Source organism: Marmota monax, unplaced genomic scaffold (genome assembly GCF_021218885.2).
Source record: "Marmota monax isolate L192 unplaced genomic scaffold, Marmota_monax_Labrador192_F-V1.1 WCK01_AAM20220418_F8-fsc00051, whole genome shotgun sequence".
NCBI lineage: Eukaryota > Metazoa > Chordata > Mammalia > Rodentia > Sciuridae > Marmota > Marmota monax.
The window spans coordinates 12,361,933-12,387,083 of record NW_026695202.1 but is presented as its reverse complement, the minus strand read 5'-3'; the positions used below and the strand labels follow the sequence as shown (position 1 = coordinate 12,387,083).

General features: G+C 38.0%; 1 protein-coding gene and 1 pseudogene across 1 annotated transcript in view; one reads left to right on the top strand and one right to left on the bottom strand.

Moving 5' to 3' along the window:
- Nucleotides 1-1,602: 1,602 nt before the first annotated feature.
- The window catches only part of Xpnpep3 (X-prolyl aminopeptidase 3), a 56,641-nt gene continuing 33,092 nt past the window's right edge, over nt 1,603-25,151 (bottom strand). Inside the window, exons 5-10 of the mRNA XM_046429583.2 lie at nt 19,484-19,546; nt 18,549-18,662; nt 16,739-16,824; nt 6,813-6,990; nt 4,925-5,045; nt 1,603-3,106 (exon numbers count right to left, since the gene is read on the bottom strand). Coding sequence (XP_046285539.1) covers nt 2,940-3,106; nt 4,925-5,045; nt 6,813-6,990; nt 16,739-16,824; nt 18,549-18,662; nt 19,484-19,546 — 729 coding nt within the window. The 3' untranslated portion in view covers nt 1,603-2,939. The remainder of the gene's footprint in view (nt 3,107-4,924; nt 5,046-6,812; nt 6,991-16,738; nt 16,825-18,548; nt 18,663-19,483; nt 19,547-25,151) is intronic.
- On the top strand, nt 8,099-9,809 carry LOC124082995 (large ribosomal subunit protein eL42-like; annotated as a pseudogene).

Here is a 25,151-nt window from a genome sequence, read left to right as displayed (position 1 = left end):
ACCCCTGAGCCACATCCCAGATCTTTTTATTTTTATTTTGTGATAGGGTCTTGCTAAGTTACGGAAGCTGGTCTTGAACTTGTAATCTTCCTGTCTCAGCCTCGCAAATTTCTGAGATTTTAGATATGTCAACTACGCCAGCTTTATATACATTTTTTGAGACAGGGTCTAGTTAAATTGCTGGGGCTGGTCTCCAGCTTGTGATATTCCTGCCTCAGCCTCTCAAATTACTGGGATTACAGGCATGCTTCATCATGTCAAGGTAAGAAGTGAATTTGTAATTTGAGTATTCCTACTGTTGTGTCTCTAATTTAAAAAACTAAAAACAAGAAAACTTAGCCCCACCCTCCACTTCTAGTTTCCTGAGAAGAGCAATTTCTGAAATAAATTCATAAAAGCATGTGACACTGCCTATCCAGATATGCTTCTTTCATTTAGATGGTATAATTGATGATACAACCACATTTCTAAATGCAGTGGAAAAATTCCAATGACAATATCTGGAGAAGGTTTTTTTCTTTTCATTTTTAAATTTTAAATAAAAGTTCTCAGTAGGAAAGCCTGGTAGTATATGTGAAATATTTGATTATTATACTTTTGACTGGAGAAAATATGGGGTATGTCTGCGGCATGGCTAAGAATGAATAAGATCTCTGCACTGTGAAAAATTACCTGTTCAACAAATCCTAATATATATTAGACAGCTATGAGATCTTCATTATGTTCTAATAGTCTGACTCAAACGCTTAGCTACTATGGTTAATCTGGTTAATTCAAAGGACAATGTATGGTGGCGCAGGGACTATAGACTCCAGTACTTCTGTAGAACTTTTCTGCCTGATGTCCAGGTGAAGACCACAGAAAATGAGTTACGGGATGAAAAGGAAATTCTGTATTCCAGGACTTAAAAAGAATAAAGGAGGGTTGGGGCTGTAGCTCAGTGGCAGAGTGCTTGCATACGTGAGGTACTGGGTTCGATCCTCAACACCACATAAAAATAAACAAATAAAATAAAGGCATTCTGTCCATCTGCAACTACAAAAAAAAAAAAAAAAAAAAAGAATAAAGTACAAAGGCTAGGTGAATGAAAAGCCAGAGTGGTGGGTTTATGCCCCTCCCTTTCTGTTAGAAAGCAGCACAGACTGAGAATTGGAAGAAGGTGGGAGGGCAGGAATGGGGATATAGCCTCCATTGGTGCAGCCTCCATTCCCACAGCCACTTAGCTAACATTAGCAGAACCAGGCACTTGTGGATAAGTACTATCTGTCAGAATGTGATCTCTATCACTTTTGTTGTAACATTATCTTTGTCTCTTGTCTGTTTTTGGCTCAGTACGTACTATGGGCAAACTTCTAGCACTAGATTACTAATCCCTTAGCCTTGAGCTTCCTTAACACAAATATGAAAAAAAGAAAACCACAAACCCTTGAACCATTATGTTTTGTACATTGGGTTTAAAGGAGGTGAATGCACTGATCCTTAGAAATTCCCTCAAACAGAAGCTTCTGAATAAACCATCTTTAGTAATTTAGTTCTTTCTGTTCATTATACAGACTGAGTTGTTGTAATGATTTTTTATATATATATATATATATATATATATATATATATATATATATATATACATATTAATTAATCAGAGCTAGAGGAAATCACAGAATAGGAGGGTTATTTCTCTGAAAACTGAACACCATTATTTTGATTTTAACAGGGTAAGTGGGGGATCTGCTTTTGGCCAGTGCAGTAATTTCAAGAGTAACTTATGAGGTCAGTGCATTACCTGGTGTGGTGGCCAGGTATGGTAGGACTTAAATGTAATCCCAGGTAGGCAAAGGCTGGACCAGGAGGATTACAAGTTCTAAGCCAGCCTGGGTAACTGAGTAAGATCCTGTCTCAAAATTAAAAAGATGTGGGGATACAGCTCAGTGGTAGGTAGAGTGCTTGCCTAGTATATGTGAGGCGCTAGGTTCTAGTACTGGGAGGAGAGGTGGGAAGAAAAAGAAAAAACAAAGTAAATAAACTGTGAAGGAGCCAGGTACAGTGGCATGCCAGCAACTCTGGAGGCTGAGATGGGAGGATCACTTAAGCCCTAAAGTTTAAGACCAGCCTAGGTAAACAACTTATCTCAAAAACAATAACAATAACAACAACAACAAAAAAAAACTTATAAAGGAATCAGGGATGCCTGGGAAAGGAATCATCTTTAAATTGAAGAGAAGAAATAGTTGGAGGTCTGGATCTGTAAGAGACACACATTCTTTTCTTTCTGTTCGGTTTTCTTCCTTATGAAAAATCTAAACACTTTCTAGGGCTCAGGCAATCAAATAGCAAGAAAGATTCAAAACTATTTTGTTCAATAGCTCATGTTGCTGAATCTGGACTGTGGCTGAATGGAAAGGATGCCAGTGCCCCTGCAAATTCATGTGGCTCCAGTACATAAGCAGAATATGGAATATGGAGGCAGGAGTTATGAAAGGTATGTGCTGGCCATCCAAAGTCACTGACATGTAGCTCTCAGCACAGGCAGAGACCCTGGTGATTAGCTCAAAATACAGGCATCATACATCTTATGACATCAGTGAAAGTAAAGAAAAGAAAGGACCTAGAGAGAAGAGAATTTTCCCTATGTTTAAATGTGTTAATTGGAATGAAATGACTTATATAACCATATTTTATGTTTAAAAATTAAACTTGTTTGGATCATTAATTCTACAGAATTAATGTTACTAAAGTCACAGTAAGAAATCATTCCAAAATTCACTTTTCCATTTTTCCATCTACTTAGAAAAGCTCATGTAATGATTACACACATCATATATAGCTGCTGCACTCCCAAATAAAACATGTGCATAAATATGCATGGAGACTCAGAATGCACACATGCAGGGATACCTGCACGCCTGTTTTGAACCTGAGATGCATCTGAGTTGCAATGGGGGTCATGAGGTTCTGCTGCAGATCTGCTCAATGTCATTTATCTCTTTGGGACAATCTGCAGAAAGGATGAGAGGGGAGTCCCGAGTCACCACTATATCATCCTCGATTCGCACACCAAGACCTCGAAACTTCTCTGGAGCATCTCTGTCATCCTCTGGAATATAAATGCCTGAGAAGTAGAGAGAAGAGTGCATTGTTCAGCATGGCAGTAACTGGGTGATTCTGGGCAAGTTAATATGAGTTATAATTCTTTATCTGTGTCTGTATCTTAAGCCTAATAGAGTTATGAGGATTTTTTTTTTAAATATTTATTTTTTAGTTTTCGGCAGATACAACATCTTTGTTTTGTATGTGGTGCTGAGGATCGAACCCGGGCCGCACGCATGCCAGGCGAGCGCGCTACCGCTTGAGCCACATCCCCAGCCCGAGTTATCAGGATTAAATGAGACAACACATTTAACAGCGCCTGGCACATAATGATCAATAATATGGGATATATCATTACTAGAATTATTATCATTACAATCATCTTGTGTATTAGTCTACAGGCTTTACATGACAATGTTGATCATGATTCCCTCATAGTCTACTGGCTCACATAGGACACTAAAGTTAGTTACTTAACTTATGAATATGTCTATGCATGCTGGGAACTAGCAGATTATATATGTACACTCCCTTTGCCTAATGCTCCTCTGGAAAAGGGCATGTGGCTAAAATAAAGATAAAATATATATTAAATGTGTTTAAATTGCATTTAAATATTTATTTAGTGATTATTAGCCTTAACAAGCAGAAACTGTTGAATAGTCATTAAAGTTTTTTTCCCCACCAGGCACAGTGGTGCACGCCTGTAATCCCAGTGGCTCATGAGGCTGAGGGAGGAGGATTTTGAATTCAAGGTCAGCTGCAGCAATTTATCGAGGCCCTAAGCAACTCAGCAAGATGGTGTCTCTAAATAAAATATAAAAAAGGGCTGGAGTTGTGGCTTAGTGGTTAAACGCCCCTGGGTTCAATCCCTGGTACAAAAAATAAAAAAATAAAAAGAGGATTCAAAAAATCTAAGGAAGAATCCATGTGCACCCATTTACTAACAAGATTAGACTAATTAGACTAAAGAGCATCTAAGACCAGAACAACAAACGACTGGGTTCAAAGGGTTGTATGAAATACATTTCCAAGCAATAATTTCTATAATTTAGAGGTTAAAACATTAATCTAAAGTTATGATCTTCTTTTCACCATGAAAACAGTGTCTGTTTTTACAAATTAACTCTTGGGGGTCTAGGTATGGAGCTCAGTAATATAGTGTTTACTTAGCATGCATGAGGCCCTAGATTTGATCCCCAGCACTATTATTTACTTAAAATAAATAATTAACTAATTAATTTAAAAAATAAAAAAATTAACTCTTGGAACATTAATCTTCCATACCATTTCTCTTTTGCATTCTGTCTGACACCTGGTATCACTTCAATCAGGAAACCTATTTGACTGAAGCTTATAAGAAAGGAGTTGAAGACTAAGCAGTAGGATAATGCTGGCTAGTTCACTGTAGCTTGCAGGGATGTTGCATTTGAACATGGAGAGTCTGTAGGTCTCTCTGCCTGCACTCACTGGGTTTTGGAAGTTTGAGCAGTCCACTACTAACAACTGGGAGAATAGCACAAATTGGCCCTGGCAAAGGCAGAATTAAAAACAGATTTATTTTTTAATATCTGCTTATAGAAAGCATTCACCATCTGTTGTTTATTGGAGAAGTAAAATTAAACAAATTATGTGAAAAAAAAGGTAAAAGAAATTAAACAAATTGTGTGATGTTAAATAAGAAAGTTAAAGATAAATCTAAAATGAAGTCACCTCTGCACTGGAGAGATCCACCCTGTCCCTCCTGTCCCCTGTTTCTTTTTATATAATTAATTATGTTGGTTCAGGTAAAAACAAACAATCACAGTATTATTTGTCCTGAAAGGACCGAGCTCCTCACCTGGTTCAATTGTGATCACCATACCCGGCTGCAGAGGGAGAGAACGGGGCATGTCTGGAGTATCATGGACATCCATCCCAAGGTAATGGCCTACATGGTGAGGGCAGTATTTTCGAGCAGACTAGAAGAGATAATAACCACAGTTTTATTAGCGCAAGGACCTCTTAAGGGGCAAGTTGGGCATGTTTAACTCAGTGAGATTTGCATTAATACTTTCCCAATGGTTCTGCTACTTATGCCTAACCTGTCCTTGGGCTATTGCTTAAGAGGCCTGATAATGGGTCTGGGGAATGTAACTAACATGTGCCTAGCTTCTGCTTATATGCAGTTCTGCCAATGACACTAAATCCACATTTCCATCTCACTAAAAATCTACTAAACACTTGCTGACTTGGGGAATCCCAGTAATGACTATGACAAATGAAAATCTCTTTCCTTGGTTAAGGGAAGATGACCATATTAGGATCCTTATCTTTTCAATACTCTTACATCTCTCTCAGGAAGCCTACTCTGGTCACCCTAAGTAGGTTACAGCAACCTGTGGAGTAGGCATAATTATTAGGAATTCACTAGCTTGGATATTTCTATCAGTTAATTAAAGAAGAGTAAGCCTAAGTAACAGAAAATTTATAGCTTCTTTTTTTTTAAATATATTTTTTAGTTGTAGTTGGACACACTATCTTTATTTTATTTATTTTTATGTGGTGCTGAGAATCGAACCCAGCCTCTCCCAGGTGCTAGGCGAGCGTTCTACTGCTGAACCACAACCCCAGCCCCAATAGTTTCTTTCTTTTTTTTTTAAAGAGAATTATTTTTTAATGTTTATTTTTTAGTTTTCGGCGGACACTACATCTCTGTCTGTATGTGGTGCTGAGGATAGAACCCGGGCCGCACGCATGCTAGGTGAGCGTGCTACCGCTTGAACCCCAACAGTTTCTTTTCTTCTCTTTTGCAGTACTGGGGATTGAACCCAGAGCCTTGAGCATACTAGGCAAGCACTCTATCACTGAACTACATCCCTCGTCCTCTTTAAAAATTTTATTTTGAGACAGGGTCTAATTAAGTTGCTGAGGCTAGCCTTGAACTTTCAATCCTCCTGCCTAAGCCTCCAGAGTGTCTGGGATTACAGGTGTGCACCAGCATACCTGGCTTTATAGCTTCTTTTCTATTTCTATTCTTTTCTATTCTCTTCTTTGCTTCTGTTCGATTAGAGCAGCCTGAACTTAGAGATGAAAGATGCTTAATGGTCTATCTGGCTTGACCACTTAGCATATTAATTTTAAAGCTGAGGTTTTACATTTTTAGACATCATTACATTTTGGGAGCAGATAAAATTTATTAAAGACAGGCTTTTGAACATAGTGTTAAAATCTCAACAATGTCACTCAAACAACAAACATTCTCTCCTCTGACCTTCAGAATCATCACGAAAGGATTGAGAGTTAACTTCTCTTCTTTTTAATGTCCTTTCCTACCTATTATGAACCAGACTTCATTTTGTTTTCTGAACATTGAGCTGGTCACGCAGTAAGTCAAGAATCAAAATGTGCTGCCATCTTCTGGAAGATGTTAAGTACTGATTCCTTTTGTTTCAACCAATGTTAAAGCCAAATCCTTTCTACAGATAAAGAATACAAAGATCTTTTCTTTCTTTTTTTTTGATGGTAATGGGGATTGAACCCAGGGCCTCTTACTGAGCCACATCCTCAGCCATTGAAAAGTTGAGACAGGGTTTCACTAAATCACCCAGGCTGGTCTTGAACTTGCAATCTGTTTGCCTCAGCCTCCTGAGTTAGTAGGATTATAAGTGTCTACTTAGCTTTATATAGGGTAAAATAGAGCAGCATGTTGGCATTCTTGAGAACTGGGGTCAAGAGAAGGGAAGTACCTTGAAAGCATTTTCTTTGCTGTTCTTCATGATCCCCAACTCTTTAAGCTTCTGTCCTATTAGCGTCAACATCATGCTGTAGATATTCTCCAAGCTTGTCCCAGGGGAGCAGAGGGACAGACAAGCCCTCTGGATCTCTAGAACAGCTTCATAGAGTTCTGCCTGAGCTGCGGTGAACCTATGAACAGGAAAGTAAAAGACCTTAAATTCAGAATAATCAGATATTGCAAGAACTTTGCTTCTGTTCGATTAGAGGAATTCTAGGCTGCTGTTGCTGAGGCATTGTTGATACTTGGTAACTACTGAAACACCATTACTAAGAGAACCCTGAACTCCTAGGTGCTCAGTAGGAGAGTGACACTCCTTCAAGCTGGGGCAGCAACACAGCCTCTCCTTCAGATGGTTACTAGGTGCTTATTAATGAGCTGAGGTAATATATGTATTCTCATATACTCTTGATGGGAGTGTAAATAGTATAGTCAATTAAATCAAAGGCCTTAAAGAGGGCTAGGGTTGTGGCTCAGCGGTAGAGCACTAGAGCACTCACTCACATGTATAAGACCCTGGGTTCGATCCTCAGCACCACATAAAAATAATAAGTGAAATAAAGGTATTGTGTCCAACTACAACTAGAAAATAAATATTAAAAAAAGGCCTTAAAAATAAATTGAACTTTTGATTCTGCTCAAAGAACCCATCCTTAGAAAGTAATTGAAATTCAAAAAAGTTGAATGTACAAATATATTTGTTTTTGTAATATTTGTAGGGTATAACTGCATAATTTGATGAACTCTAATATAATGATTAAATATAACAATATAGTAATATAAATGAACACCTATGTATCCCCTAGGCTCAACCATTATCAATATTTTTATAATTATGTCATCTATAAATGCACTCAGACCTCATCCCACAAAGTACTATTTTATCTATTTTATATTTACTGGGGATTGAACCCAAGGGTACTTTATCACTGAGCTACATCCCCAGTTCTTTTTATTTTGAGATGAGTCTTGCTAAGTTGCCCAGGGTGGCTTCAAACTCATGATTCTCTTGCTTTAATCTCTGAGGTTGCTGAGATTATAGGAGTGTGCCACTAAATAATTTTTTGAACCGTCCTTTTTTTGGAGACAGGATCTTATTTGCTATATTGCTAAGGGTGGCCTTGAACTCCTGGACTCAAGTGATTCTCCTACCTTAGATTCTGAAATAGCTGGGATTACTGGAATACAGAGTAGCTCCTGGTTAAAATTTACATACCCTGAAATGTACAATCTGAGATGATGATTTTGACAAATGAATATATCAATATTCATGAACGTAGGGACAATGAACTCCCAAATTCTGCTGAGTCTTCCTTCTACCTCTGTCTAAGAACCCACAGGTACCTCCACTGAGTAATTGTCTTGGTTGCTTCTATACCTAAACCAGACTTGAGTCCCAACACTCTCTGAAAGGTTAGGTACAAAGCGTGATCCACTGGAGCTGGGGCTATTGTGTGTGAGGCACTGAGTTCAATCCTTAGCACTACATAAAAATAAAAATAAACAAATAAAATAAAGGAATTCTGTCCATCTATAACTACCAAAAAAAAAAAAAAAAGCAAAGTGTGATCGATGAGGAGATATATAATACTCTAAAAAGAACTGCATGGAGTTTTCCAATATATACAGACAAAAATCTGGGACTATGTATGGGATGGATATTTACAGTGTGGGATAATGGCAGAAGGAACACAGAATTGGATCAGGCTGAGTTTATTGTTATAATTTCACTAAGCAAGAGATTCTGGATTCAGTGTTGAGGTTTAAGGGGGCAGAAAAGCTCTAACAGTTTGGATGGTTGGATGGAAAAAAACATGGACCAAAAGGTAGCCTACAATAAACAAACTCAAATGCCAGACCTAGAGAAGGAATTCTGTCTCAAAACTGTATTGTAGGGCTGGGGATGTGGCTCAAGCGGTAGCGTGCTCGCCTGGCATGCGTTCCGCCCGGGTTCGATCCTCAGCACCACATACAAACAAAGATGTTGTGTCCGCCGAAAACTAAAATAAATAAATATTAAAAAAAAAAAAAAAACTGTATTGTAAATCCTGCCTGAATTTCTAGTCTGTCTGTCCTATAGGTTTTGGACTCAAGGCCGCATCATCAACTCCTCCTTGAGTTTCTGGCCTGCTACCTGCTCTACAAAATTCAGACATGCCAGACCCTCAACTGCATGAGTCAATTTTTTAAAGTCTACCTACCTTTATATACATAAACACACATCTATGCACAGTCATGAATGCCATTTGGTCAATGATCAACTGTATATGTAAGAGTGGTCTCATAAGATGATAACAGAGCTGAAAATTCCCACTGCCTAGGTGCCATCACAGCCATCAAAATGTCAGTGGAATACATCTTATGTGTAGTGATGATAGAATAAACAAACCTACTGTGCTGCCAATTGTCTAAAAATATAGCACACACAATTATGTTCAGTATGTAATACTGATTAATGCTAATAAATGACTGTTACTGGTTTATGTATTTAACATATCATACATTTATTTATCATTATTTCATTTAAATGTTTAAATTTTATTTCTTTTTGGACTAGATATTGCTAATATTGACTAAAATAGTCTTGAACTGTTGGACTCAGGTGATCCTTATGCCTCAGCCCCAGCCTCCTGGTGAACATTCCTAAAACCTGTCAGACTTTCTATGACAAGTGTGGTAAACAGTAACTTCATAAAGTGACACAGTACAAGAGGGGCAAGGATTCTCTATATGCATAGGGAAAGTGGCATTGTGACAGGAAACAGAGTGGCTGTGGCGGGGCAGACTAAGGTGATTTTTTAGGAAAAAGCCTAAAACTACAAAGATTGTGCTGAGGCTTGAGTGTGTTGAGCCTAAAAGCAGATCTAAGAGAATGCTGGTTTTTAAGAGATGCAAGCATTTTGAACTGGGAGGAGATTAAAAGAGCAAGGACCAAGTGATCCAGTTCTAAGCTTCATTGTTTTATTATGAAGATAATAAAATGCTAAGGTTAAATTCATTAAAAAAAAAAAAAGTTGACTGTAAGCCAGGCATTGTGGTGCACACCTGTAATCTCAGCTACTCAGAAGGTTGAGGCAGAGGATTGCAAGTTTGAGGCCAACCTGGGCAATTTAGTGAGACCCTGTCTCAAAATAAAATAAAAAAGCCTGGGGATGTAGCTCAGTGGTACAGCGACCCTGGGCTAAATCCCCAGTACTGCACACACACACAAAAAAAGCTGAATGTAAACAGTCTGCTATGTTACAATGGCAGCAGCTCTACAAGTGACCCATGTGACTGCATCTCTCAATTACATCAAAAGACCATATTGGCTGGGTGCAGTGGTGCACGCCTGTAATCCTAGTGACTCAGGAGGCTGAGGCAGGAGGATTGCAAGTTCAAACCCAGACTCAGCAACTTAGCTAGGCCCTAAGCAACTCAGTGAGACTCTCTCTCTAATAAAATATAAAAAAGGGGGGCTGGGGATGTGGCTCAAGTGGTAGCGTGCTTGCCTGGCATGCGTGTGGCCCTGGGTTCAATCTCCAGCACCACATACAAAGATGTTGTGTCCGCCAAAAACTAAAAAATAAATATTAAAATTCTCTCTCTCTCTCTTAAAAAAAAAAAAAAAAATATATATATATATATATATATATATATATATATATATATATATATATATATATAAAAATAAAAGGGGCTGGGGATGTGACTCCGTGTTTAAGGGCCCCTGCATTCAATCCCTGGTACCAAAACAGCAACAACAACAACAACAAAACCCACATTGAGCTGGGAAAATGGAATATAGCCATACTTACAAGAATAAAACTAGATCCCTATTTGCTACTCAGCACAAAAGTCAATTCAAGAGGATCAAAGGCTTAGGCTTAGGAATTAGATGAGAAACTTTGTAACTGCTAGAAAACACAGGGTCAAACACTGGAACATATAGACACAGGCACTGACTTTCTTAACAAGACCCCTAAAGATTAAGAAATAAAACCAAGAATCAGTAAGTAGGATGGCATTATATCAAAAAGCTTCTGCAAAGGAAACGAGAATGAAGATAGAACCTGAAGAATGGGAGAAAATCTTTACCAATTATTTCTTGGACAGGTATTAATATCCAGAATATATAAAGAACTCAAAAAACTTAATGCCAAATAAAATAAAATCAATAAATGGGCAAAAGAACTAAATGAGTATTTCTTTCTTTATATATTTTATTAGTTGCTCATGACAATACAATGATCTTGACATATCATACATTTGATTCAAATGGGGCATGAATTCTCATTTTTCCACATGTACAGATTGCAGGATCACATTGGTTATACAGCCACGTATATACATACAGCAATACTAGTGTCTACTGTATTCTGCTGCTCTTCCTAATCCCCCTCCCCTTCCCTCCCCTCCCCTCCTATCCCATCATATATTTATATTTTAGTTGTAGTTGGACACAACATCTTTATTTGTTTGTTTGTTTGTTTATTTATTTATTTATTTTTATGTCGTGCTGAGGATTGAACCCAGGGCCTTGCATGTGCTAGACAAGCACTCCACCACTGAGCCACAACCCCTGCCCCTAAATGGGTATTTCTTTTTCTTTCTTTCTTTTTTTTTTTTTTTTTAAACATTTATATTTTAGGTGTAGATGGACACAATGCCTTTATTTTTATGTGGTGCTGAGGATTGAACCCGGGTCCTGCCCGTGCTAGGTGAGCGCTCTACCACTGAGCCACAATCCCAGCCCCATGGGTATTTCTTAAAAGAAGAAATACAAGTGGCCAACAAATATATGAAAGAATTTTCAACATCCTTAGCAATCAGGGTCATGCAACTCAGGAGGCTGAGGCAGAAGAATGGCAAGTTCCAGGCCACCCTCCTACACAACTTAGGGAGAACAGGTCTCAAGGTAAAAAAATGAAAAGGGCTGGGGATGTGGCTCAGTGGTTAAGCACACTGTTGGTGGGTCTATAAATGAGAACAGCCATTTAGATAGCAGTATGAAGAGTCCTCAAAAGACTAGGAATAGAACCACCATAAAACCCAGCTTTCCCACTCCTTGGTATTAATCTAAAATGAAAATCAGCATATTATAGTGATGTAGGCACATCAATGTTTATAGCAGCTCAATTCACAATAGGCAAGTTATAGAACCTACCCATGTGCCCATCAACAGATGAACAGATAAATAAAATGTGGTATATATGCACAATGGAGTTTTACTCAGCCATAAAGAATGAAATTATGGCATTTGCTGTTAAATGGAAAATATCATGCTAAGTGAAATAAGCCAGACTCAGAAAGTCAAAAGTCAAATATTTTCTCTCATATTTGGAAGCTAGAGTGAAATAAGGAGAGAAAACAACAACAACAACAACAACAAAAAACAAGTAGAGAGAACATCATGAAAATAGAAGGGAAATTAGTGGGGTAGAGGAAGAGGTTTGAGGGAGAGAGAGGAGGAACAGGAAAAAGAAGGACCTACAGAAAGGCACTGATCAAATTATGTGCATATATGAGTATACCACAGTGAATTCCACCTTTATGTATATCTATAAAACACCAATAAAAAATAACAGTAACTAGAAGGAAGACCACTGTAGAAGAAGAAGGGGAATAGGGGCAGGGAGGAGGTGAGGTAAAGTGGAAATATAGGGATTAAAATGGAGCAAATTATATTACATGCATGCATGAATATGTCAAAATGAACACTACTATGTGTAACTATAATGCACTAGTAAAAACATTAAAAAAAGGCTACAATGAATGATTGACCTATACCATCTAAATGTGTGAGTATACCCCATTATGTTCACACAATGATGAAATCACTTAAGGAAGCATTTCTCAGAATATATCCTCACTGTTAAGTGACATGTAAGTATTTGTACATACATACACACATACCCACTGGGTCTGTTCCTCTGGAGAATCCTGACCCACAGATCCGTAAACCTACATTATACAAAACATTTTAACCTTCCCAGAAAACTTTCTTGCTTCTTTCTCCTCCCCTCCCCTCTCTCTCCTTTTCTTTCCTTTTCATCGTATTGGGGATTGAATATAAGGGTGCTATACCACTGAGCCGTATCCCCAGTTCTTTTTGAAAATTTGAGACAGGGTCAGTGCTGGACTTGGATTTTCAGTCCTCCTACTCAGCCTCCTGTGTAGCTGACAGGTGTATTCCCTGTTTCTATTTCTAATTAATACCCCTTCTTCCAGAGGCAAAGACTGTCTTGATAATTTCATTCATTCTGACCATTCTGTGTATCATATGATATGTACTCTTCTGTGTGCAACTTTATTCTTCGAGCACAATGGCTATGTAATTTATCTAATCAGTAGAATATTTTTATGGTTGATCAGTATTTCATTATTTGAAACTGCATATTGTATACCATAAGTTGCATATTCATTCTTCTGTTGATAGATATTTGTTTCCAGGTTTTGGCTATTGTGAATAAAGATGTTATAAACATTCTTATATGTGTCTTTGTGGACATGTTTTTGTTTCTCTGAGGTAAATACCTAGAAGTGGAATTACTAGGCCAAAGGGTCAGCATTTATTTAACTTCATAAGAAACTGCCAAGTTTTTCCCCCAAAGTGGTTGTAAACATTATACACTACCACTACCAAAAGCAAGGTATCACAGTTTCAGTTGTATTGCTTTGTTGCCAGTTGTTGGTATGGTTAGTCTTTAATTTTAGCCATTTTAGTAGTAATGTTATCTTATTGTACACTTTAATGTGCATTTCTCCAATGACCAACACTGATGAATACTTTAAAGTATGTACAGGTCATCTGTATATATTCCTTTGTCAAGTGTCTGTTTTAAACAATCTTCACTGAATGAAAATTATATCCTATTTTTTTTTCCTTTTTATTTTTTGGTACCAGGGATTGAACTCAGGGGCACTCAACCACTGAGCCACATCCCCAGCCCTATTTTGTATTACATTTAGAGATAGGTTCTCACTGAGTTGCTTAGCACCTTGCTTTTGCTGAGGCTGGCTTTGAACTCATGATCTTCCTGCTTCAGCCTCCTGAGCTCCTGGGATTTCAGGCACGTGTCATTGTGCCTGGCATATCCTACTCTTTTGCTTGCCAATTATCTTTTTTTTTTTTAATCAGACTTTTTATACCTTTATTTTATTTATTTATTTATATGTGATGCTGAGGATCAAACCCAGTGCCTCACACGTGCCAGGCAAGTGCTCTACCACTGAGCCACAGCCCCAGGCCCTTGCCAATTTATCTTTTTTTTGGTACTAGGGATTGAATCCAGGGAAGCGTTACACTGAGCCACATCCCCAGCCTTTTAAAAAATGTTTTCTTATTTTCAGACAGGGTCATGCTAAGTTCTTAGGGACTCACTAAGTTGCTCAGGTTGGTCTTGAATTTGCGATCCTCCTGCCTCAGCCTCCCAAGCCGCTGGGATTATGGGTGTATGAGAAGCACTTGGACTCACACATCTTTTTTTTATTAATAATTTTTTAGTTGTATTTGGACACAATACCTTTATTTTTATTTATTTATTTTTATGTGGTGCTGAGGATCAAACCCAGCGCCTTGAATGTGCTAGGTGAGCTCTCTACAGCTGAGCTACAACCTCAGCACCCCCCACATCTTTATATGTAGTATTTTTATTAGTATTCTATGTGAAATACATTGTAATTTTTTTTTTTTTTTGCTGCTTCTTTAACCTATAGGTTATTTAGAATGCATTCACTTATTTTCATCTATTTGGAGATTTAAAAATATTAGTGGCAGTTTGGGATGCTGAGGTGGGAGGATCTCAAGTTCAAAGTCAACGTCCGCAACTTAGCAAGTCCCTAAGCAACTTAGTGAGACCCCTGTTGTCAAAATAAAAAATAAAAAAGGGTGAGAATGTAGCTCAGTGGTAAAGCACACCTGGGTTAAAAAAAAATATGAGTGTGTGTGTGTATGGGTGTGTATCTTATTGTAACAATATTTTTGTTGATTTTTTAATCTAATTATATAAATCTTCACCTTTTTGAAACCGAGACTGGTTTTACAGCTCAACAAATGGTCTTAGTGAATGCTCTTTTATGCCTATTTGAAAAGAATGTGTCATCTGCAGTTGTTAGACACATTATTTTACAAAACAAATCTTCATCTTTTGGTAACTTGTTTTATAAATTAATCAGAAAGATTTGTCAATACTTCCAACTATAATTGTGGGATTGTGTATTCTCCTTTTAGTCCTGTTAGTTTGCTTCATTTATTTATTTATTTTTGGGGGTACTGGGGATTGAACTCAGGGTCACTCAACTACTGAGCCACATTCCCAAGCCTATTTTGCATTTTATTTAGAGACAGGGTCTCACCGAGTTGCTTAGTGTCTCACCATTGCTGAGGCTGATCTGAACTCACGATCTTGCTATCTCAGCCTCCTGAGTAGATGGGATTACAGGCGTTCATCCAGCTTGCTTCATGTAGTTTGAAGCTCTGTTTTAGCTACTTATACCTTCATAATAGTTATATCTCTCTGACATACTGACACTTTCATCATCATCAAAATGACCCTCTTTGTCTCTACTAATATTCCTTTGTCCTGAAATCTATTTTGTCTGTATTAATTTAACCATTCTAGTTTTTTTTTTTTTGGTACTGCAGATTGAACCCAGAAGACTGAACTACATACCCAGCCCTTGTGATCCTCCTGCTTCAGCCTCCTGAGTCTCTGGGATTACAGCTGTGCACCACTGCACTAAGCATTAGCATTCCGGTTATCTTAGGATTGATATTTGCATAGTATGTCTGTCTTGGATATTTTATTTTCAAAATTCGTGTCTTCCATGTTTGACAGTGCTTTTCTGTTAAACAGCATTGAGCCTGGCTATCATTACTACAGTTGGATTTATTTCTGTTATTTTGCTGTTTTTTTTTTTCCACTCATCTTTTTGTTTGCCTGCTTTTGTTTTTTCCTTCCCTGTCTTCTTTTGGGTCAATAAAATTTTTTTTAGAATGGGTTTTAATATTCTATCTTAATTCCCCCATTGGCTTTTTAGCTGTACCTATTTATAGTATTTTTTTGTGGTTGCTTTAGGGGTTATGTTCTCCTCAAGAGTGATTATTATTATTATTATTATTTTAGCTTGGATGGATTCAAATGATAAACTCTGCTTTCAGTGGGAAGCAACTAAAATTTCTGCTCAGTTTATTCAGCTTCTAGCTGCTGGTATTTTGCTCAATGTCCTGAGGCCTTCCCCCAACTCAGCCAAGGATTTCTGAATATTTTGTATGTAGATTTTTGGGCTCACACTCTGTTGTTCCTTCTTTTAAAGAACTTCCTCCCATGTTTCTAAATATTCTGCCAGAATCTAAATCAATCATCTTAACCAATAAGGTTGTGGCTTTATGTTGCTAAAGCAATGTGGGTTGGGGAATCCTCAAGTAAAAAGCTTTAACCACTAAATTTATTAATTTATAATTTTCTTTCAAAGACATACTTGTATAGTTCCTGTTTGTGGAAGCTCTCTGGTGGTTTTAAGTAGCTGTCTTATTATTTTGTTCAGATTTCATTACTACTACTTTTGGTAGGTTAATACAACTAATCTATTCTACCATATCCTAAATACTACATTTGCAATCAGGGAAAAAAAACCAACAAACTAATTTTAAAAAACGCGCGCGCACGCATGTGTTTGTGTGTGTGTTAGCTAACACAGTATTTCTAGGCTTCTGAATCTGCTATATGATGAACAACAACAATAACAAAAAGTCTTAGAATACATAATGATTCTTCAAAGGCAGGTAACCTGACCTACAAAAGCCCTGCTTATTTCTTTAGTCATTTATTCCAAGTACATCTATAAACCAACTCATGCTAAGAAGCAGCAGGATATGTTACTTTGTAAAATCCCTACCTGCCATTGACAGGCCAGGTACGGGTGATGTCACTCACATAGCAGGAAAATTCACAACCTCCATCCAGAAGCACCATTTCCCCATCCTAGAATGCAGGAAGAAAAGTCAAAGAAGGTGATCTCACAATTGTAAGCTCTTTCAACTAATCTAAAATATTCATTTTATTTTAAAAAGCATTGATTAGCCAGGTGTGGTGGCACATGCCTATGATCCCAACAGCTCAGGAGGCTGAGGCCCTGTCTCAAAATAAAAAGGGCTGCAGATTAGATAGAGGGGAGTGAAGGGAGGGGAGGGGGTATGGGGATATAGGAAGGAGAGTAGACTCAAACAGACATCATTACCTTATGTACATATATGATTGCATGACTAATGTGATTCTACATCATGTACAATTAGAAAAATGAGAAATCATACTCTATTTATGTATGATATATCAAAGTGCATAAATGTATTCTATTGTCATATATAACTAATTAAAACAAATGAAAAAAAATTAAAAATATAAAAAAAGAGGGCCAGGGATGTTGTGGTTCAGTGTTTAAGCACCCCTGAGTTTAATCATCAGTAACAACAACAAAAAGCACTGATTGATTGTACTGGGGACTGAACCCAAGGCCTTGAATATGCTTGGCAAGCTCTCTACTGCTGAACTACATCCACAGCCCTTTTTAATTTTGAGATAGTCTCACTAAGTTGACCAGTCTGGCCTTGAACTTGCTATCTGCCTGCCTTCAATTTCCCAAGTTGCTGGAATTATAGGCATGGACAATGCCTGACGTAGCCAAAATTTATATTTATATATATATATATATATATATATATATATATATATATATATATATATATATATATAAAATTTGCACAGATCTTAAGCAAATGGAGTTAAAAGAGTTTTGTTGAATGCATAACAGATGTAAGCACACCCTTGTGCTCTTTCCCAGTCACCCCTATCAGAAATAACAACTTACCTGGTTTTTATCACCATAAATTAATTATGCCTATTTCAGAACTTCTTATAAATGGAATCACAGACCTTATAATTTTTTTCTACCACTAAGCTACATCCCCAGCATTTTTTATTTAAAAACAGAGTCTCACTAACTTTGTCCAGGCTGGCCTCAAACTTAAAATTCTCCTACCTTAGCCTTCCACAGTAGCTGGCATTATAGTAATGTTCCAACACACCTTGCCAAGCAGTGGACTTAATAAAAGAATACATGATTCTTAACTTGTATGGTTATATGGGAAGAAAATCATAAAAGATGTGTTTCCTCAGAGCCAATAAGGTTTTCTTAAAATTCTTCTGACTTTAAAATATGCTTGGTCCACTGCTGTCACCACATCATAAGGAGTGTAAAAAAATGAAATGAGCAGATGCTTTAGAATATAATACTTGGTTCTCTACTAATGGGTTGCTAAGTTTTAAAAAAATATTTATTTTTTAGTTGTAGTTGGATATAATACCTTTGTTTTTATTTATTTATTTTTATGTGGTGCTGAGGATCGAACCCAGGGCCATGCACATGCTAGGAGAGCGCTCTACCGCTGAGTCCCAGCCCCAGCCCCAGCCCCAGCCCCGAGTTGCTAAGTTTTTAAAAGTCTATTTTCCTTATCTATCATGCAGGCATGTTAATAGTTGCTCCCATCTAACAAGGATAATTCAAGGACAAATGAGATAATATCTGTAAAAATCATTTTTTAAACAATAAAAAGCCTTTTAAAAGGCAGTTGGTGGAAGTGGAAGGTTACTGCATTTTCTACTAGGCCATCTGGACCTTATGGGAGAAGCACTGGGGGCATTTTATGTACCTTGATGAGTTGATTATTCTTCACATAGTGCAAAGTGTTTGACCGATTACCACCAGCAACCACAGGTGGGTAGGCTAAGATGTCTGCACCACGAGCCCGGCATTCAAATTCAAACTGGAAAACAACACGGTAAGAATTGTGGATGATCTCTGTAGGTCTGCCCCAGCCCAAGGCTGTCTTTAGCAGCCTCTGCCTCCATGCCTGCGCTTACTATATGAGGGTGATTACTGGGAATCTAACCAAACTTTTCATGCTTTTAGTCTTTGATTCTCACCCCATGTACTGTAATCTATTCTATACGTACCCTTTTATTCTCACCAATCCTGTTATTCAAACTTATTATTGAGTCTATTCTTTTCTTCTGAGTGTTTTCTAAATTTCTCATGATTTTCAAATTAAGTCCAGAAGAGGACAGAGAAGACCTATGAAGAATAGTGAGCCAGAGACCCATTGTATAAGGTTACTATTTGTTTATTCTTATTTAGCTAAACAACAAAATATGGCTTATATTTTTAACAATAGCTCTAAAACTACTAATTTCAACCTTTCCAATAGCTACCACTCTAAATGTTTTTGGTAAGTGAAAAAGGATCTGGGTGACTGGTAAATTCTGTCAATTTCACTATGCTCTGGGTGGAGATGTAGACTTGAGGTATCTATCTGCTACCACCCACATGCTACCTCAGATCCTTCTTCCTTCATGTTTACCAAAACAGTATTATTTTTCTCATCTTACACTGTTTTCCTTCATCTGTTCTGCTTTGCATTTTTCTTCTTTAATTGTAGCACTGCATTCATCTAATAAATTACCAACAACATTTAGAACCAAATCCTCCCCAAGGACAGGCTATTACTCCCTGAAAAGCCTATTGAATGTCACCTGTAAATCAATGACTCTCATCTCCAAGAGGACCTTCCCACCATCTGAGGCTCACCTTGGCATAAAGAAAGGCCTCTTCCACAGGGGCTTTACTGGCAAACATGGTTTCTATGAAAGCCTGCAAAGAGAAAGGATGATGAAAGGAACACAGCCTTATTTCAACTATGCTGTTTCCTCATACATTCAAAATACTGGATTTCAAACAAAAGACATCTTTCCCCTTTGTTTTGTCAACCTGAGGTTGTGACTAAGTGGGCAGAATACAGATTTCTTAAAGAGAAAAATTACTGCTTTCAGAAATATTTGACTGATGACCATGGGGCACCCAACCTTCCCATTAGAATGCACACCACATGCTACAGTAAGCAACACAAAGACTGCTCAGGTTGAATGTGTCCTCTAAAACTCACAGTGAAAGTTAATCCCCAGTATGGTGATATGAAGATGTTAGGGCTGGGCTGGGCTCAGTGGTAGAGTTTCCCTAGCATGTGTGAGGCCTTGGGTACACCCCAGCATTTGGGGAAAAAAAAGAAAAAGAAAAAGATGGGCTGGGGTTGTAGCTCAACGGTACAGCATTTGCCTAGCATGTGTGAGGCACTGGGTTTCGTCCTCAGCACCACATAAAAATTAATGAATAAATACAAAGGTATTGTGTCCATCTACAATTTAAGAAAGAAAGAAAGATGGGATTAGCAGATTTATAAAAGGGTTTGAGAAAGGAAGTTAGGCCTCTTTTGCTTTCCTGCATTCCTCCTTTCTTGCCCTTTCTGTCCCTTCTACCATGTGAAGACACCTAGAGGGCACCATCTATGAAGAATGGGCCCAGAAAGTAGACTTGTTGTCACCTTGATCTTACACTTCCTAGCCTCCAGAACCATAAGGAAATAAACAGATATTTATCTGTTGCTTATAAATTAGCCAATCTCAGGCACCTTGTTATAGCAGCACAATGACTAAGACTGAAAACGTCTGTAATTTTTGTAACAAGAAGTTATAGCTCCAGTGTATGAAATTATAGATTGAATGGTCTAGTCTACAGCAAGGTTTCCCAACCTTAGGATTATTGACATTTGGAGCCAGATAATTCTTTGTGGTAGGCTGTCCTGTTCGATGTTGGATGGCAGCAGCATCCTACAATTATGATCAACAACACTGCCAAAATACACCCCCTCCCAAGAACCACTGGCCTGTAGTATAACTACATTTGTTAATTCTTTGGGATAGCCACACTTTATTGTGTGTTTTATTTTTTTTTTAAAGGATTCAAGGATCTCATTTTTTTTTTTTTGAGAGAGAGAGAGAGAGAGAGAGAGAGAATTTTTTAATATTTATTTTTTAGTTTTTGGCGGACACAACATCTTTGTTTATATGTGGTGTGGAGGATTGAACCCGGGCCGCACGCATGCCAGGCGAGCGCGCTACCGCTTGAACCACATCCCCAGCCCCTATTGTGTGTTTTCTATTTCAAGGATATACATTTATAATTCACCACTGTTCTTTTTTTTTTTCCCCAAAAAAGATATTCTTTTCTTTTTGCTGTGCTAGGACCAAATCCAGGGCCTCGCAAATGCTAGGCAAATGCTCTACCACTGAGGCACATCCTCTCACCACAAAAAAGATCTTGTTAAGATCTTCATGACCACTACTGTCATTATGGGTGGGCCGCAGATTTCTCTCAGTTTTCTAGTAGCCAATGTAAAAACGAAAACTGTGTCAGCTCTACAAGTTCCACTGTCTGCTGAATAAGAGCCAGTCAGTTTCCTAGGGATATGATCATATGATGTTATAAGAAGAAAGAAATTCCCTTAAGCTGTTAATACCCTGACCCGAGAATAAACACAATATTCACAGCAATGTTTTAAATAACATAACAAAAAGCAAGTGGAGGGAATATCTGAACAGCTGGCTCCCTCTCTGCTTTCTGATCTTTTCTCAATCATGTTTTCTCTGCAGAGAAGCCTTGACTGACTATCTTGTCTAAACTAGCTCCTTCCATCGCACTTTATCCTGTACCCTTGCTTCCTTTTTCTTCACAGCATCTAATTCCAGATGACTATATATCAAGTTTGTTTACTGTCTCTCCTCAACTGAATGTAGACTAATAGAGAACAGTGACATATGGACAGGCTATTTTGCTCACCATTTTATTCTCAGAACCTAGAGTGGTGCCTAGCACAAAGTAGTTACTCAATAAATATCTGAGGAATAAATGAGTAATTACAACTAGTAAAAGGATACACATGCATACTTATATACAAATGTTGAGAGATACACTGGTTAGCATTTTATTTTTAGCATAAGGACAAAAAAAGAAAAAAGTGATAAGTTCTAATGAGTTTATTTACTTGAAAGAGGGATTTTTCTTTTCACTGATTTAATTTTGAACTCTTATTTTAGTTTCATTTTATTTATTTAAATTCAGTGCTGAGAGTCGAACCCAACGCTTCACACATGTCAGGCAAGTGCATTACTGCTGAGCCCCAGCCCCAGCCCCTAATTTTAAACTGTTATTGAATGGCACTGGGAATTTTTGAGATCATGGCTCTTTTACATTGCTGTTCAGACTAACCAAGATGGAAAAGCTCCTCTTCCTTCCTAGGTGGATGCCTGACCTCTTCTGTCATAAATGTGCCTACTAGGAGTCAATATCTTCTTCCTGTCATTAATGTACCTACTAGGAGTCAATATCTTCTCAGATGATTCCAGATATATATAAGGCACATGGTTCAAATGCCACCTGTCCTTATTATGTGCTTGATATCCTTCCTGTAAAGATTAAGGGACAGACTTAATGATGAGTACTTCTTAGGGTTTTCTTGTCCTAATATAGCCTATACTCCCAAATGACACTTGGCCCTCTTACTCTACTAAGTGCTACTTAAATATTTGTATTTTGCTTCTTGAAAAATGTAAAATGCTGTTTTTGCCTTTTTCTCTGAACATGTCATAAACAGGACACATCATGAAAGAACATTGTACAGCTTATGGAGAAGGGAGAGTGGAAAGGAAAAGCATTTCAGTTAAAATTTCATAAATGTGGGCTGGGGTTGTGGCTCAGAGGTAGAGCGCTTGCCTACCATGCATGAGGCACTGGGTTCGATCCTCAGCACCACATAAAAAGAAAATAAAGATACTGTGTCCACCTATAACTAAAAAATAAATACTTAAAAAACTTCATAAATGTTTTTAATGTAGGTGTGTTGTGATATGAGAGAAGGAAGGCTGTGACATTCAAAAAGGAGGGGAGGGCTGGGGTGTATCTCATTGGTAGAGCACTTGTCTAGCATGCGTGAGGCCCTGGGTTTGATAACCAGAACCACATCAAGGAAAAAAAAAAAAAAAAGGAAGGAAGGGAACTGCAGGTAGGTAGAGAGATGGCAGAAGACTATGGCACATCCCAGAGTTCACTGTGGCTAGAATGTTAAGCACACATGGAAGAATAAGACAAGATAAAGCTCAAAATGTAGACAGCAGGGACCAGATCATGAAAAGTCTTGCATGGGCATTTTGAACTTTAAACCCAGAAACAACAGGAAGCCAACTACCAAAGAACTTGAAGTAGGAGAGGGACAGAGTTGAAAAGATCACTTTGGCTAGGGTAGAGTTAGAATGAGTTATTCTACTGTGCTAGGCACTTTTCATTATTTCATTCTACTTTTCCACAACTCTAGAGACAGGCAATATCATCCTTATTATGGCCCCAGAAATTCGGGCTCAGTGAGGTTTAGTAACTTGGCCCAAATGACACAGGTTGGCATGTAAGCCCAGATCTGTCAAGTGTTTTCCACTATAACATTCTGTCTCCCTAGGAGTGGATTTGGCAACTAATTAGATGCAAGGGTTTGGGGAAAAAATTGTCTAGAATAACTTCCATATTTCTATCTAAAGTAACTGGGTAGATGTTAATATTATCAATAATAAAAAGAATAAAGGCTAGGTATTTATATACAGTGCTGAGAGTCAAGCCCAGCGCCTTATACATGCCAGGCAAGTGCACTACCGCTGAGCCCCAGCCCCAGCCCCTAATTTTGAACTGTTTCTGAATAGCACATCTGTAATTCCAACGGCATGAGAGGCTGAGGCAAGAGGATCATGAGTTCAAAGCCAGACTCAGTAACTTAGTGAGGCCCTAAGCATTTAGTGAGACCCTGTATCAAAATAAAATATAAAAGGGCTGGGGATGTGGCTTAGTGGTAGAGCACTACTGGGTTCAATCTGCAGTACCCCCAAATAAAGCATAATTATTCTTGTTTGGGGGTGGGGTATGCTGAGGATTGAACCCCAGCCCTTGTCCATGCTAGGCAAGCATTCTAACACCAAGTTATATCCCCTCCCCTTAAAAAAATTTTATTTTGAGACAGGGTCTTGCTAAAGTGTCTAGGCTAGCTGGTCTTGAAGTAGTAATCCTCCTACCTCAGCCTTCTTGAGTTGCTGGATTATATGTATATATCACTTCATCCAGGGCAGTATAATTATTTAAAAAAATATTTTTAGATGTTGATGGACCTTTCTTTTATTCATTTATTTATATGTGGTGCTGAGGATTGAACCCAGTGCCTCACATATGCTAGGCAAGTGCTCTACCACTGAGCCACAACCCCAGCCACTAGTATAATTATTCTTATGGAAATTATTTTGCCTAGATACCCCCCACCCACCAAAAAAATCTTTTTTAAAGAAATGCCCAGGCTCAAACTTTTGAGACTCTTGCTTCAGCCTCCCATGTCATTGGGATTATAGGCATGTGCCACCACAGGCTAGAAATAAAAAAATCTTATAGAGGGCTGGGGATATAGATCAATAGTAGAGTGCTTACTTTTGCACATGAGAAGCACTTTAACATTTTAATAGAATTGAGAATGTTTAAGGAACATGTTGACTTGTAGCTGGAAGTTATTCATTAAGAAAAATAAGGTCAAATTCCATCTCCCTGGCTGATGTCACTGCTGGTCTGATAAAGGGAATGCCACAAATTACATTATTTTACAACACTTAAAACAGACTTTAATAACAGCATGGCCAGAGGCTGGGGTTGTGGCTCAGTGGTAGAGTGCTTGCCTAGCATGCACAAGGCACTGAGTTTGATCCTCAGCACCACATAAATGTAAAATAAAGATATTGTGTCCACCTAAAAAAAACCCTAAAAAATAAATATTAAAAAAAAAATAGGGGCTGGGATTGTCACTCAGTGGTAGAGTGCTCGCTTAGCATGGGCAGGACCCAGGTTCGATCCTCAGCACCACATAAAAAAAAATAAAGGCGTTGTGTTGTGTCCATAAACAACAACAACAACAACAACAAAAAACCAGCATGGCCAGGGAAAGAAGTATGGAGATACACTGTGGATTTATACCTGATTTTACACCTAATCTAAGACATCTGATCACTGGGCTGATGTCAATTTAATGAGGATCCTTATTATTATACCTCAGATTTGTTCTTAGCTTCCTTATTTTAAAAAACAATGACTTGATGGGGAAAAAAAATCAACGATTCAAAGGAAGATACAAATGCATGCTTATCATTTATGTATTAGTAAGTAATCTTGCTGGTCTGGCTGTGGCTAGAGCACTCACCGGCACACAGTGGAAGGTTACTAAAATGAGGGAAAACAAGAATGCTTAACTTTGGGAAGATTAAAGGCAGAAGAGAGAAAAGCGGTCTTGAAATGTTGATGTGCTACAGTTTTGCTAAAGTTCTTGCATGGCACTGATCCTGGTCAA